General features: G+C 35.3%; 1 protein-coding gene across 8 annotated transcripts in view; it reads left to right on the top strand.

Moving 5' to 3' along the window:
* Positions 1-8886, top strand: part of LOC123525237 (cAMP-dependent protein kinase catalytic subunit 1) — a 290456-nt gene extending 281570 nt beyond the window's left edge. For all 8 annotated transcript variants that reach the window (XM_045304109.2, XM_045304107.2, XM_045304112.2 and 5 more), the window contains 3 exons: positions 103-225; positions 3263-3427; positions 5520-8886. In XM_045304109.2, coding sequence (XP_045160044.1) covers positions 103-225; positions 3263-3427; positions 5520-5645 — 414 coding nt within the window. In that variant the 3' untranslated portion in view covers positions 5646-8886. The remainder of the gene's footprint in view (positions 1-102; positions 226-3262; positions 3428-5519) is intronic.
* The last annotated feature ends 5381 nt before the right edge of the window (positions 8887-14267 follow it).

Here is a 14267-nt window from a genome sequence, read left to right as displayed (position 1 = left end):
TTTGATGTTGAAAAGATTTTTGTTTAAATAACATTAAATTTTTAGTGCCGGTAGATGATGACTTAATATGATGTTTTAAATATGTTTTAAATATGTTTTCAGGGCTACAACAAGGCTGTAGATTGGTGGGCTCTTGGAGTGTTGGTGTATGAAATGGCAGCAGGTTACCCACCCTTCTTTGCTGATCAGCCTATACAAATATATGAGAAAATTGTTTCTGGAAAGGTAAATGTTCATAAGTGATATAATGTACAGTAAAACTCGGAACAGTATCATTTCATGTAACCAAGAATTGTTATATCTGTGTAACAAACAGTTTTTTATAAGTTCAATAATTTTGGCCTTGTGTCAGTGCATTGATGACGGCAATGTTCAGAAAATGATGATAACTTTCTAAGTAAATTCTAATATCTGAACGAAATGTATACATTTGTATGCACACTCATTTTCTTAGATCATTTTTCTGTCAGATGATCATGGTTTTGATCGAAAATTTGATCAAGTAGTTCGAGATTTTTGGTCCAGAATCCAAATCATTAAAGAATGAAAATGAAACATTATTGCATTTGGAAAAACTATATTTACAAATGTCATAGTTTTAGATACTATTAATTTTTATCATAACTCGGTTATGTACATCAAAATAGCCATCAGCTATATCTCAAATATAAGAGCATAACTCAGTTATGCACATAAAAATAGCAATCAGCTATAATGTATATAAAGGCATAGCTCACATGCCCCAAAAAATAGCAGTCAGCTATATCTCAGTAACAAAAGCATAATTATTACATATACATAACCTGTTGTTGTGGAAAAAATAAAAAAAATATCGGTCAGCAATTTCGCAGTATAAACGCACAACCCAGTTACGCACATTTACGTAGTATGATGATTCAATTTCCATGCCGACACCCTAATAATACTGTCCTGGATGCTCCTCACATATTTCGGATACCCAACTGACTCGGATAAATGGATGCTGTCAGACTCAAAAATATTCCCAGATAGATTTCATAAACCACACCATGGTTTCTGCAAGACAATTGGCAAACCCGTCGTTTTTACGGCTGCCTCAGATGCAATGTTTGCATCAATGACATGGTCATTATACCCACTGAAAGGTTCAGCGTCCCTCCGAATAATTTGACATACAGCCACTTTTTTAACGTCAAGATCCTGTATCAAATATGCTGCAAAACTTGTCAAGTTAATTGCAAATTGTTTTACTGACAAATGAGGAATAGATATATCGTTCGAGCCAATGTCAATAATGACTAGGTCCCTTCCTGCAAGGAAACTATCTTGCGAGTTCGACTGAAAGTGGCGCCGTAAAGAAAGGCCCCCCAATTCCCTTGCACAATACAGAATATTTATCATCAAGACCTAAATTATGCGGCATCATGCCTTTGTCAGTCATTTTCTCGAGCCGTGCTACAAAACTGTGGCCAAAAATTGCCACTGATTTATTGTTATCCTCTGCCGATGAAATCGGGAGGGGGGTATTGAAATGGCTTTGTCCGTCCGTCACGTCCGTGCATCCCTGCGTCCGTCCGCAGCCATATCTCAGTAACTAGCTGGTAGAATTTCATGAAACTTGAAATAAACATGAACCAACATACTGCGATGATGCCCGTCAAGTTTTTTTTTTATTGGTCAATTTTCCTTAGAGTTATTGCCCTTGGTTTAATGAAAAATGCCCAGAAATGTCCGTCCGCAGCCATTTCTCAGTAACTATCATGTAGAATTTCATAAAACTTGAAATAAACATGCACCAACATACTGTGATGATGCCCGTCAAGCTTTTTTTTTTTTTTTTTTGATTGGTTAGTTTCCCTTAGAGTTATTGCCCTTGATTTAATGAAAAATCCACGTCTGCAGCAATTTCTCAGTAACAAGCTGGTAGAATTTCATGAAACTTGAAATAAATATGAACCAACATACTTCGATGATGCCTGTCATTTTTTTGTTTTTAATTGGTCAATTTTCCTTAGAGTTATTGCCCTTTAATTGTTTAAAAATCTACAGATTTGTACATAACAAACCAACCAATTGGTAGAATTTCATTAAACATCTTTCATTCTTTTCCATGAACATTTTTATAAACATGTGAAGTTGTGTACCCGCACCTGGTCACCACCTTGCCTTGGTCACCCCCCCCCCCCCCCCCCCCACACACACACCCAAAAAAAAAAGATTATTTTTACCTTCCATGAATATTTTATCAACATGCAAAGTTGTACCATTCCCCCACCTCACTCCTCCACCCAGTCATGCCCACCACCCCAAGCATGCCCCCCCCCCCCCCCCACACCATTTTTTTTTTTTTTTTTTTTTTTTTTAAATTTCCATCAATATGATTTTGACAAATGAAATTATTTGCCTCTTATTAACATCCCTAACTTTTTGCTGGATATACTGTTTTGCCGTTCTTCACCACAAACCCTTCTGGCGGGGGATACCAATTCATCGAATTTGCTTGTTACTCATTACTTTTCTACAGAAATTGTCAATTTTTGACCCCAAAAAATTGCTTTTAACCTGGTCCACTAGAACCAAGATTGCTATATCTGTCATTTCGATTTAGAATAAAAGCAAATCGGAGAGTGAAATTGTGTTCTTTAGTTATTTCTGTTTTGGCTGTATAAAGGTTTTACTGAACTAATTTAAGGTTTCTCGTTACTGTCTTCTCTGACCTCTGTACCAGTATCATTTGTTCGGAGTCTTCATACACACTTTATGACTGTTATTGTGAATTTGAAACTAAAGTATTTATTATTTTAAATAAAAAAAATAACTTTTTCAGATTAGATTGACTGTTGTTGTTTTAGAGAAATCATCTTGAAAAACCTGTTTTGCATCAACAATTTTAAAGGGGCATGTCTGTAGATTTATTTAAAAGTTTTCAAAATTTAGAAACTGCTTTTCAATTGTAAGTATTTGTAAATAAGAAGAGCATAATCAAGGTGATTTGGTGAGTTTTGGACAGTATGTATAAATATTTAATATGTGTGTATTCTTGAAAATATGTAGGAAAGTTGCCAAAAGTTATTATTAAGTAGTACAAATTGATGTAATATCCAGCAGAAATTTAGCTTACTTTATATTCTGCTCTTAAAGTCTTCTCTTGACGTAAATTTTGAGGCTAGTCCCTTTAAATTGCGTCATTTTTTTCTAGTTGTTTAGTTAAGCTGTTATAAGAATGTCATATTTAGACTTATTGATGTCAGTATTAATAACTTCCTGGCTATTTTATTGACAGGTTCGCTTCCCATCCCACTTTAGTTCAGATCTGAAAGATTTGTTACGTAGTTTGCTTCAAGTTGATCTCACCAAGAGGTTTGGAAACTTGAAAAATGGCGTCAATGATATAAAAAATCACAAATGGTTCTCAACAACTGACTGGATTGCAATTTACCAGAAGAAGGTGAGAATTGATTTTAGCGATGTTGGTAACTTGGGTACCGTTGACAACATTAGTTACAGAATAGAATGCATGTATTCCAAAGGCAGATTCAGATCCTTCAGAATGTGTTTTTGTACAATGCCACTTTATACAATTTGTTTTCAGTAAATTAATGTTTCTTGATAGCTTTGGGTTTTCCTGCAGACAAAGACAAATGCATTTTTATAGGAAGTTGGCCAACACTTTTATTCTTGCTATAAAGATGTTTACAAACATACAGGGTGTTCAAGAATATTTGAAGTCTACAGGTTAAGGAGGTTGGGTCTTTCATGTATGTTCATCTGAAGAAGTTGCAGTAGAAAAGAACATGTCCTTCATTATAATAGAGGGAATGTCCTGTTCTTATTGACCTCCCTGGGAATGACAGTCAAGAACAAGAAGCTTTCAGCTCATTTACCAGAATCAGTTCATGTCAGTACAGTAATAATGTAAGAGACCTGTAGTATTTTTATACAGAAGTCCTCTTTGGTCATTCCATTCACCTCTGACAGTGTGGGTTTGTGTCATGTCAGGAAATAGGTTAACATGTTTTGTATTTTGCATGGCAACAATAGGATGCATAGTTGATATGAAAAGAATGATGATATAGAAATTATACCAGTTTACACATGTTAGATATGCACACCAATATCAAGGATAACTACAAAAAAAAAAAAATGATTTCTTCTGATTTACATTGTGGAAGCCTTCTGGCTGACTCATTAGAGGTTGGTGATTCTACCCAGGTACCTGGCCATAACTGATATATTAAATGCACAAAAAGGGTACTTAGGTTCTTCCTCCCATCAGAATCTGGAAAGTTGCTAGTTACCTAAAATATATTGTTTTGACATCAGCCCCAAGAAAACAAAACAGTCAGATTTCTGATAGGGAATAACGGTAGAATGAATTCAACTTATTAACATTGAAGCCTGATAAATATATAAGAACAATGAGTGCTAAAATTAAACACATGATAACTATGTAATAAAACACAGTACTAAGAAGAAACACATACCATGAATTTTTTCTTTTTGAAGTATTTTGTTACTACTTTGGTTTTAGTTATTGAAAAACGAAAAAAAATACACTGGGACCCCGTTATAACGCTATCGTCGGGGGTCCAAGGTTCGAGACCCGCGGATCTAGCGGGGTTAAATTTATAACGCGGGTTGATCGTATCAGCGGTATATGCAATACCCCACCCAGCGGTAACATATTTTGGACGCTGTTTTATGTTAAAAAGAAATAAGATTCGTATAAACGGAACATTTATTTACCTTAAATGCTTGAAAAATACATTAAAAGAATTATAACGCTGTGTCATCTTCTCATTTTGTAGGGATTCTGAAAGAAAGTTGGAATTGTGTATCCCGGAAGTATATAAACATATATAACGCTGTGTGAGGAGTGCGCGGTCGTGAGAATTACATGCAATGCATGTAAACAAGGGGGGGGGTTTATGTAACTAAAAGAGAAAAAACGTGGACAGTCTTAAAAAATATAATTCTGAATACATGAATAAAATCGATAAATAAGATAGAAATTTTTTAAATCACTGTAGTTGATATTAAAAAGGGAGCACATTCTCAGTGTGGCTTTCAGTGCGTCGAATCTTCATTAATTCCGATGAACTGAGTGTGATGATTACGAAAAACGGCTGCAGTTTATTACAAAACTGGGCCTGTTACTCGATTCTAAAATCACTCAAGTGATTATGTCATCCGCTTAATTGGTGCAAACTTAAACGGTTTGATAGTTTACTGACCAATGTTACACGCTTGTTATGCAAACAATCTAATTTTGACACGGTACTGATTGCCTAATTGTCACATGTCTGCAAGTAGTCAAACTTTAACAGTTTTAACGCTGGTTATGATCAAATTAAGTAACATCCGCGGACTCATTTTTTTTTTCCTTTTTTTTTTTATCTCGAAAATTCCGGCACCATCAGCCTACCACGTTATAACGAATACTGCGGTATATCGAGTAGCGTTATAACGGGTTTCGAGTGTACATTTTTTTTTGTGCGACGATTCTGTAGAAACTTTAAACTTTTGTTCATGTATTATAGGTTGAAGCACCATTCATCCCAAAATGCAAAGGACCCGGCGACACGAGTAACTTCGATGATTATGAGGAAGAGCCTCTGAGAATCTCATCGTCAGAGAAATGTTCGAAAGAATTTGCTGACTTTTAAACAAAATGTAGTATTGCCGATCAGTGTTAACTTTTTTTTACACTGGCTTTGAAAGCAACATGTTGAGGAATCGCTGCTTTACAGACAGACTGCCAACTGGTTAGATAGGGAAATGTCACTCACAAAAAATGAATTACAAGAACTGTTGGTTTTTAATTTCAAAAAATGAAAATCCCATCTGGAACAGTCATAGAAATGTAATTTTAGAGAAATGACTGCAGTTTTATATAGCTGGTGAAAAGGCTAGTGAAATGACAAGACTGGTAGGAAGAAATTGCAAATTCAGGGGAGATACGGCAGATATATATGTATGTATATATAAGAGGATTTAAATCATTTGAAAGTCCTCGTGCAATAAAGTGCGTCTCTGAGAGTACTGCTGGAATGTGTCATTTATTATTCTCTGTTGCATTGTTTTGCTCTTTTTATCTGGAATACAGTATACTTCCTTTTTTTAATTAGTAATTTTTTTTTTTTGCTTCAAAATAAACGCCACATTTTGTTATTTTGTTATTTCATAAATCAGCTAAATCAGATACAAGTGGGATTGAGAGATTCTTATACTACCTCTGTTTTATAATGTTTCAGCTGAAAAATAACTATATCAATATATGATGAATCTTTTCGTTCTTTTAAAGATATATAAAATTATGGACTTCAAGAGCTTGTTTTGTAAAAAACATATCTTGTAGCCAACATTAAGCTTGCAGAATTAAAGCCAAAAAAAAGTGTTTATACATGTATGTTATGTACATAAAGCTGGCCAGTTCTTAAAACTTCTCTATACTGGATGTTTTCTTTCCAATGTTTATGAATACCTGTTTCAGTCTTATAAACACAATCTTCATTATAAACTCACAGCCTGTGATAAACATCTGGCAATTTGATTAAGCAGGAGAAAAAACACAGAGTGCGAAAATATAGAAAAAAATGCAGTGTTGGGGTTTAATAGTCAATTTTTATTTATCTGTATGAAAATGCCTTTGTGTTGTTTTTTTCTTTATGCGTTAAGTGTTCTTCATAACATTGTGTTATCTAAATATCTCTCCAGCAGTAGGTAAATATTGTTTATTTGACTGGAACTGGTGTTTATACCTTCACACCTTCTATACATGGAAAACAATCCCATAGAAACATGCTTATAGTACTTCCATTATGAAATGTACAAACTTTATTATGTATATTTTGTGTGTTGAAAGTGAATCAAATTTTTGTATTGCTGTAGCCATTTTCATATTTGATGGACTTGCAGCAGTGTTTATAAGTTGTTTCAGATTGAAATGTGTTTGAGATAATGTTTGAGATATGTGTAAAATATAATATAACTTTATGATAGTCAAGTACATATGTAGATATAATTCGGATTTTTCATTTTGAGTATGAGAAATGTATATTGTTCAAGATGTGTAGATAGTTTAAATTTATGCATAAATGATGTTGTTTTGTTTACTGTTTATCTAGTTTGGTGTGGAGCATAATATTGAACATTATCTTGGCAAGGAAGGGAGTGGGTAGAGGATGGAAAAAAGTGTTGTTCTTGGATAGAGAAAGGAGTGGGTGGTGGATGGAGAATTAACTCCTTGTTGAGAACTGCTTAATATACATAAGAATTCCATCAGAAGTAATACACACCTCATGTTTAAACAGGGGGCTGTGAAAAGTTCATTGAAGATTGATTATTTATCTTATAACCAAAAATATAATGTTATTTAATATAAAGTAGGGGATGTTTATTAAATGACGAAAAGATATCTGAGAGAACTATCAATTATTTTCAAACTTACAGTTTTTTGTGATGCACATTAAACCTACAAACTTGACAAGTCATTAAATTTCTTACAGTCCTGCAGTTTTAAAAGTGGCATGTCAAGGCCAAAGGCATTTATAGCAAGAAATGTAGCATCATGACTGGTATAATTAATGCAGTCAGAAGTGAGTGTTTGTAGAATGATCATGTTTATGGAGGCAGAGAAGAGCATAAATATATTCACTTACCTTTAGTTATTCATTGTGACTAACTTGTTCTAGCTCTTTCTAGTCTTATTTGTATGTTTGGGAAAGAGCATTATGCCGGTAGTTCTTAGAATTTCAACTTTTTTCTACAATGTGATGTGACTGTATTTTTATTCTTAATGTGTTTTTTTTTTTTTCATATATATCCTATCGTTGATTAATTAATTGTTAAAGTGCTTTTAAATAAGGTCATTCGTTACCTTACACTTGTAATATTCAACTCAGTGACATGTTTAAGAACTTCTATTAAAATGTAATGTTATTTTAAAAAGTATGAACGTAAAGCTTTAAACTAGAACATAATGTAACCTCGGCATGGAATTTCTGTAACAGTATGTGGTAGGAAATGCAGATACATCAGTGTTGTGCCGAGGTCACATTGTGCTAGGCTTTTATTCCTACTTGAAAGCAACCATCCAAGTATTATATTAACAAGAGAGAAAGAAAGATTCATTAGTCTCATCAAAGTAGTGTTAACATTTTCATGCATTGTAAATTATGTTTTGAAATTGGAGAGTTCAGCAGAATGTGTGTATTTATAGATAACTCGGTAATGATTTAATGGTGTACCTAGAAATTCACTCACCAGATCAGACTTGAAAAAAAAAAGAGTATACTTTCTGAACGGCTATGATTTCGTGTTAAATATGTTGAAGTTTTGATCTTCTCTTAGTCTAGTATTAATATATATAGTAACTAGATTTTTGCAGTATGTACACAACTTGATTTGGCTGGCATTAGCTTCAGATTTTACAACAGTCTGTATCATTTCTTTTGGCTGTTTTCTTATGAAAGTCCCCAATATAAAGGTCAATATATCATGGTTTCTTTCTTGACATGTTTGAGATTTGTATGATGTAGAATCACATAAGAATTATAAGTGTTTCGTTTATGTCTTCAGGGAAATTAAACAACACTATCAGAATTGTTCTGAGTGATTTGAATTGCCTTAAATTTAAAAAAAAAAATTAACATTAAAGATACATGCATGTGTTCTATGAAAAAGTTGATGTTGGCTAAATCGAGTGTGTATATAGATTAGTACTCTAGTACCAGTGGTTGATTACTAAATCTGTTTGTTAAATGCTCTTAAGCTGTATCCACTTTTGTCTCTTATCATGCTCTCAGTTTTCAATGTATTGATAAATAATTTAAATGTTCATTGAGCTATATTTCCAGTCAAATTTGTGATCATGAAGAGAAATAAAGTTTTCCATGATCAGATAAATGTTTGTTTTCATTCTACTAGGATGTTAGGGGTTTCACTGAAAATGAAACCACTAATTTGCCAGTTGTTCTAATCAGACTTTTTTCATATTTTCGAGATCTAAAAATTTATATGAGGGAACGTTACAATTTTGAAGATGAGGAGGTACAGTGAAACACCGCTCGCTCGAGGTCGCAAGGGGATGAGCAAAATGCTCGAGTTATCCATGGTTTCGAGCGACCCAAACATTGACCAAACGGAGAAAATTGAAGTTTGATTTACCAATTGTCATCGATACCATTTGCAGAGGAAACGGTGATGCGTAATAATAACACAATCGTGACATTTTCAAAAAACGTATTACAAACGTTATTTATGATAGATTTTAAATGGCACATGTGAAGAGACAGCTAAAACATTTTATTTTTTTTATTTGAAATACTGTAATCGAATTCGCAATTTTCTTCTCCAAATTAAGATCTCATAATTATCATCTCAATTTTATGAAAAGGCTATCTTATTTCCTTTATTTGCATGCAAACAACTGTTGATTAAAATATTAAGATCTCATAATTATCTTCTCGATCCCGCAGAAAAGAGTAATAATTAATAACAATTTAAAAATTTTCTTCCACCTTTCATTACTAATTAATCTCATTATCAGATCAAATATACCGACAAACAAACATTTAAGATAGTCGGGGAATAGACCATGCAATTCTCACGACGAGCGGAAATTTTAAATTAACCGATACATTCTGACTGCCGAAGGTGTGAAAAAATTTGACACCTCTGCTCGAGTTTGCCATAAGCAACAAAGAGTAAATTAACACACAGGGACCAGGTGTCATGCTCTAGCGATCGAGTTATCGATGCTCGACCCAGCCATGGTAATTTCACATAGAAAATAGAAGGAAATCGGCCGGGACCACATGATTTGCTCGTGCGAGCCCGGGTGTTCGAGTCATCGATGCTCGAGCGAGCGGTGTTTCACTGTATATTGTTTTGCTTCTGTCTGTCTGTAGGTCTGTAGACAACTTGGTTTCTGATCAATAACTAGAGACTATTTGCCTATATTGTTCAAATTTTACAGGATGATTTCACTGGTCCATAGAGGACCCTTACATTTAGGATTGTTAGGTCCGAGCTCAAGGTTACGATGACCTTAATTTACACAGCTAACATTTTCTGATAGATAAATGGAGAATGATAGGACTGTCATTAGGGTTATTGCTTGAAGTCAGATGGCCATTATTGTTTTTGAGGTCAAAGGTCGATGACACAGTTATCTTGAGGTTAAATATGGCTTCTGATGGATAACTACCTAGTTTCAGAATACTTGAGTCTACAGCCATCAAATTTCATTGCATCATGATCTACGGTCAGGAGATGACCTGGGTGGATGAAAACAGTTTCAGATCATAACTTGAGAATGCTCAAGTCCTTGAAGTTGAGAACACTCAAGTCTTCAAAGGATGAATGGCTGTAATCAGGAGATGACTACTAGTTGTTTTTGGGGGTCATAAGGTCAAGGACACAGCATACTTGGGACTGAAAATTAATTACCAGTTACCTCTGATAGGTCATTATTCAGGGATGTTTACAAAACACTCGTGAATTATGCTATGTTCACTCAATAGAACATTGTTTTAAAGATGAAGACTGTGAAATGAATTGCAGCTGTTCAGTGCATATTCATTTCTTCCTCGGAGAATCAGTTTTGAGTGAACCTGACTACCATTTTATCTGACTTCCAACTCAAAAACATTATGAGTATACCCCAAAGTATTAGTGGAATTTAGTTTTCCAGGATATGAGGAAAGGTTTTAGCTACTTGCAAAGATCATCTTAATATTGGTAAAGAATTCAAGAACACTGGTTATGTTAAATGTGTATGAATTGGGAATACTGAAAAATTGTATAGAATGAATACTGTGAAATCATTTTTATTCGTGTAGGACGAATTTTCACGTATTTCGCGCTAGAACCGATGCGCGAATTTAAGACCGCGCTATTTATTATTTTTAGCCCACCATCATCAGATGGTGGGCTATTCAAATCACTCTGCGTCCGTGGTCCGTCATCCTTCCGTCCGTCCTTCCGTCAGTCCTTCCGTCCGTTAACAATTTCTCGTTATCGCATCTCCTCAGAAACTACCAGGGGGATTTTGATCAAACTTTGTCAGAATGATGTAATGGTACTCTAGTTGTGTCCCCCTGAAAATCAGACTGGTTCAACAATTTTTGAGTGAGTTATGGCCCTTTGTTTATTTCTATAATTTACATAGAATTATATAGGGAAAAACTTTGAAAATCTTCTTGTCCAAAACCACAGAGCCTAGGGCTTTGATATTTGGTGTGAAGCATCATCTAGTGGTCCTCTACCAAGTTGATTCAAATTATTTCCCTGGGGTCTAATATGGCCCCGCCCCGGGGGTCACATGGTTTATATAGACTTATATAGGGAAAAATTTTGAAAAACCTCTTGTCCAAACCCACAGGGCCTAGAGCTTTGATATTTTGTATGTGACATCATTTAGTGGTCTTCTAAGATTGTTCAAATTATCCCTCTAGGGTCAAATATGGCCCCCCCCCCTCCCCCCCGGGGGTCACATGGTTTACATAGACTTATATAGGGAAAAACTTTAAAACTCTTCTTGTCCAAACCACAAAGCCTATGGCTTTGATATTTGTAATGTAGCATTATCTAGTGGTTCTCTACCAAGTTTGTTCAAATTATCCCTCTAGGTCAAATATGGCCCCGCCCTGGGGTCACATGGTTCATATAGACTTGTAGAGGGAAAAGCTTTTAAAATATTCTTGTCAATAACCTACAACATTCAAATTTGGACCACATGTATGGTTTTGAGTGGCAAGATGAACTTTGACATGAGTTGACCTTGATTTTGACCTAGTGACCTACTTTCACATTTCTGTAGCTACAGCCTTCAAATTTGGACCACATGCATAGTTTTGTGCACTGAAAAAAACTTTGACCTTTACATTGACCTAGTGACCTACTTTCACATTTTTGAAGGTACAGGCTTCAAATTTGGACCACATGCATAGTTTCGTGTTCCAAAATGAAATTTGACCTTGATTTTGACCTAGTGACCTACTTTCACATTTCTCAAGCTACAGCCTTCCAATTTGGACCACATGCATAGTTTTGTGTACCAAAACAAAGTTTGACCTTGAGATTGACCTAGTGACCTACTTTCACATTTTTGAAGGTACAGGCTTCAAATTTGGACCACTTGCCTAGTTTTGTGTACCAAAATAAACTTTGACCTTAAAATTGACCTAGTGACCTACTTTCAAATTTCTCAGACTACAGCCTTCAAGTTTGATGCACATGCATAGTTTTGTGTACAAAGAACTTTGTCCTTGAAATTGATCTAGTGGCCTACTCTCACATTTCTCAAGCTACAGCTTTCAAATCTGGACCACATGCACAGTGTTGTGTACGGAAATGGAATTTGACCTTGAGCTAGTCAATAAGTCTTGAAATTTGGAACACTCAAAAATGGCACATTGGTGGGCGCCAAGATCACTCTGTGATCTCTTGTTTAATTCATTTTTAGCCCACCATCATCAGATGGTGGGCTATTCAAATCACTCTGCGTCCGTGGTCCGTCGTCCTTCCGTCCGTCCGTCCTTCCGTCCGTCCGTCCTTCCGTCTGTTAACAATTTCTCGTTATCGTATCTCCTCAGAAACTACCAGGGGGATTTTGACCAAACTTTGTCAGAATGATGTATTGGTACCCTAGTTGTGTCCCCCTGAAATTCAGACTGGTTCAACAATTTTTTAGTAAGTTATGACCCTTTGTTTATTTCTATAATTTACATAGATTTATATAGGGAAAAACTTTGAAAATCTTCTTGTCCAAAACCACAGAGCCTAGGTCTTTGATATTTGGTGTGAAGCATCATCTATTGGTCCTCTACCAAGATGATTCAAATTATTTCCCTGGGGTCTAATATGGCCCCGCCCCAGGGGTCACATGGTTTATATAGACTTATATAGGGAAAAAACTTTGAAAGACCTCTTGTCCAAAACCACAGGGCCTAGGGCTTTGATATTTTGTGTGTGACATCACCTAGTGGTCTTCTACTAAGATTATTCAAATTGTCCCCCTAGGATCAAATATGGCCCTGCCCCGGGGATCACATGGTTTACATAGACTTATATAGGGAAAAACTTTGAGAATCTTCTTGTCAATAACCTACAACATTCAAATTTGGGCCACATGTATGGTTTTGAGCGGCAAGATAAACCTTAACATGAGTTGACCTTGATTTTGACCTAGTGACCTACTTTCACATTTCTGTAGCTACAACCTTCAAATTTGGACCAGGGCTTTAATATTTGTAATGTAGCATCATCTAGTGGTTCTCTACCAGGTTTGTTAAAATTATCCCCCTAGGGTCAAATATGGCCCCCGCCCTGGGGGTCACATGGTTCATATAGACTTATATAGGGAAAAGCTTTTAAAAACTTCTTGTCAATGACCTACAACATTCAAATTTGGGCCACATGTATGGTTTTGAGTGGCAAGATAAACCTTGACATGAGTTGACCTTGATTTTGACCTAGTGACCTACTTTCACATTTCTGTAGCTACAACTTTCAAATTTGGACTACATGCATAGTTTTGTGCACTGAAAAAAACTTTGACCTTGACATTGACCTACTTTTACATTTTTAAAGGTACAGGCTTCCAATTTGGACCACTTGCATAGTTTCATGTTCCAAAATGAAATTTGACCTTGATTTTGACCCAGTGACCTACTTTCACATTTCTCAAGCTACAGCCTTCAAATTTGGACCACATGCATGGTTTTATGTACCGAAACAAACTTTGACCTTTACATTGACCAATGACCTACATTTCACATTTTTGAAGGTACAGGCTTCAAATTTGGACCACATGCATAGTTCTATATCCGAAATAAAATTGACTTTGATTTGACCTAGTGACCTACTTTCACATTTCTCAGCTACAGCCTTCAAATTTGGACCACCTGCATGGTTTTGTGTACTGAAACAAACTTTGACCTTTACATTGACCTAATGTCCTACTTTCACATTTTTGAAGGTACAGGCTTCAAATTTGGACCACATGCATAGTTCTATATTCCGAAATAAAATTTGACTTTGATTTTGACCTAGTGACCTACTTTCACATTTCTCAAGCTACAGCCTTCAAATTTGGACCACCTGCATGGTTTTGTGTACTGAAACAAACTTTGACCTTTACATTGACCTAGTGACCTACTTTCACATTTTTGAAGGTACAGGCTTCAAATTTGGACCGCCTGCATAGTTCTGTATTCCGAAATAAAATTTGACCTTGATTTTGATCTAGTGACCTACTTTCACATTTCTGTAGCTACAGGCTT

This window comes from Mercenaria mercenaria, chromosome 3, assembly GCF_021730395.1.
Source record: "Mercenaria mercenaria strain notata chromosome 3, MADL_Memer_1, whole genome shotgun sequence".
NCBI lineage: Eukaryota > Metazoa > Mollusca > Bivalvia > Venerida > Veneridae > Mercenaria > Mercenaria mercenaria.
Note: the sequence above shows the minus strand (reverse complement) of the source record. Positions and strands in the feature narration are given on the sequence as shown.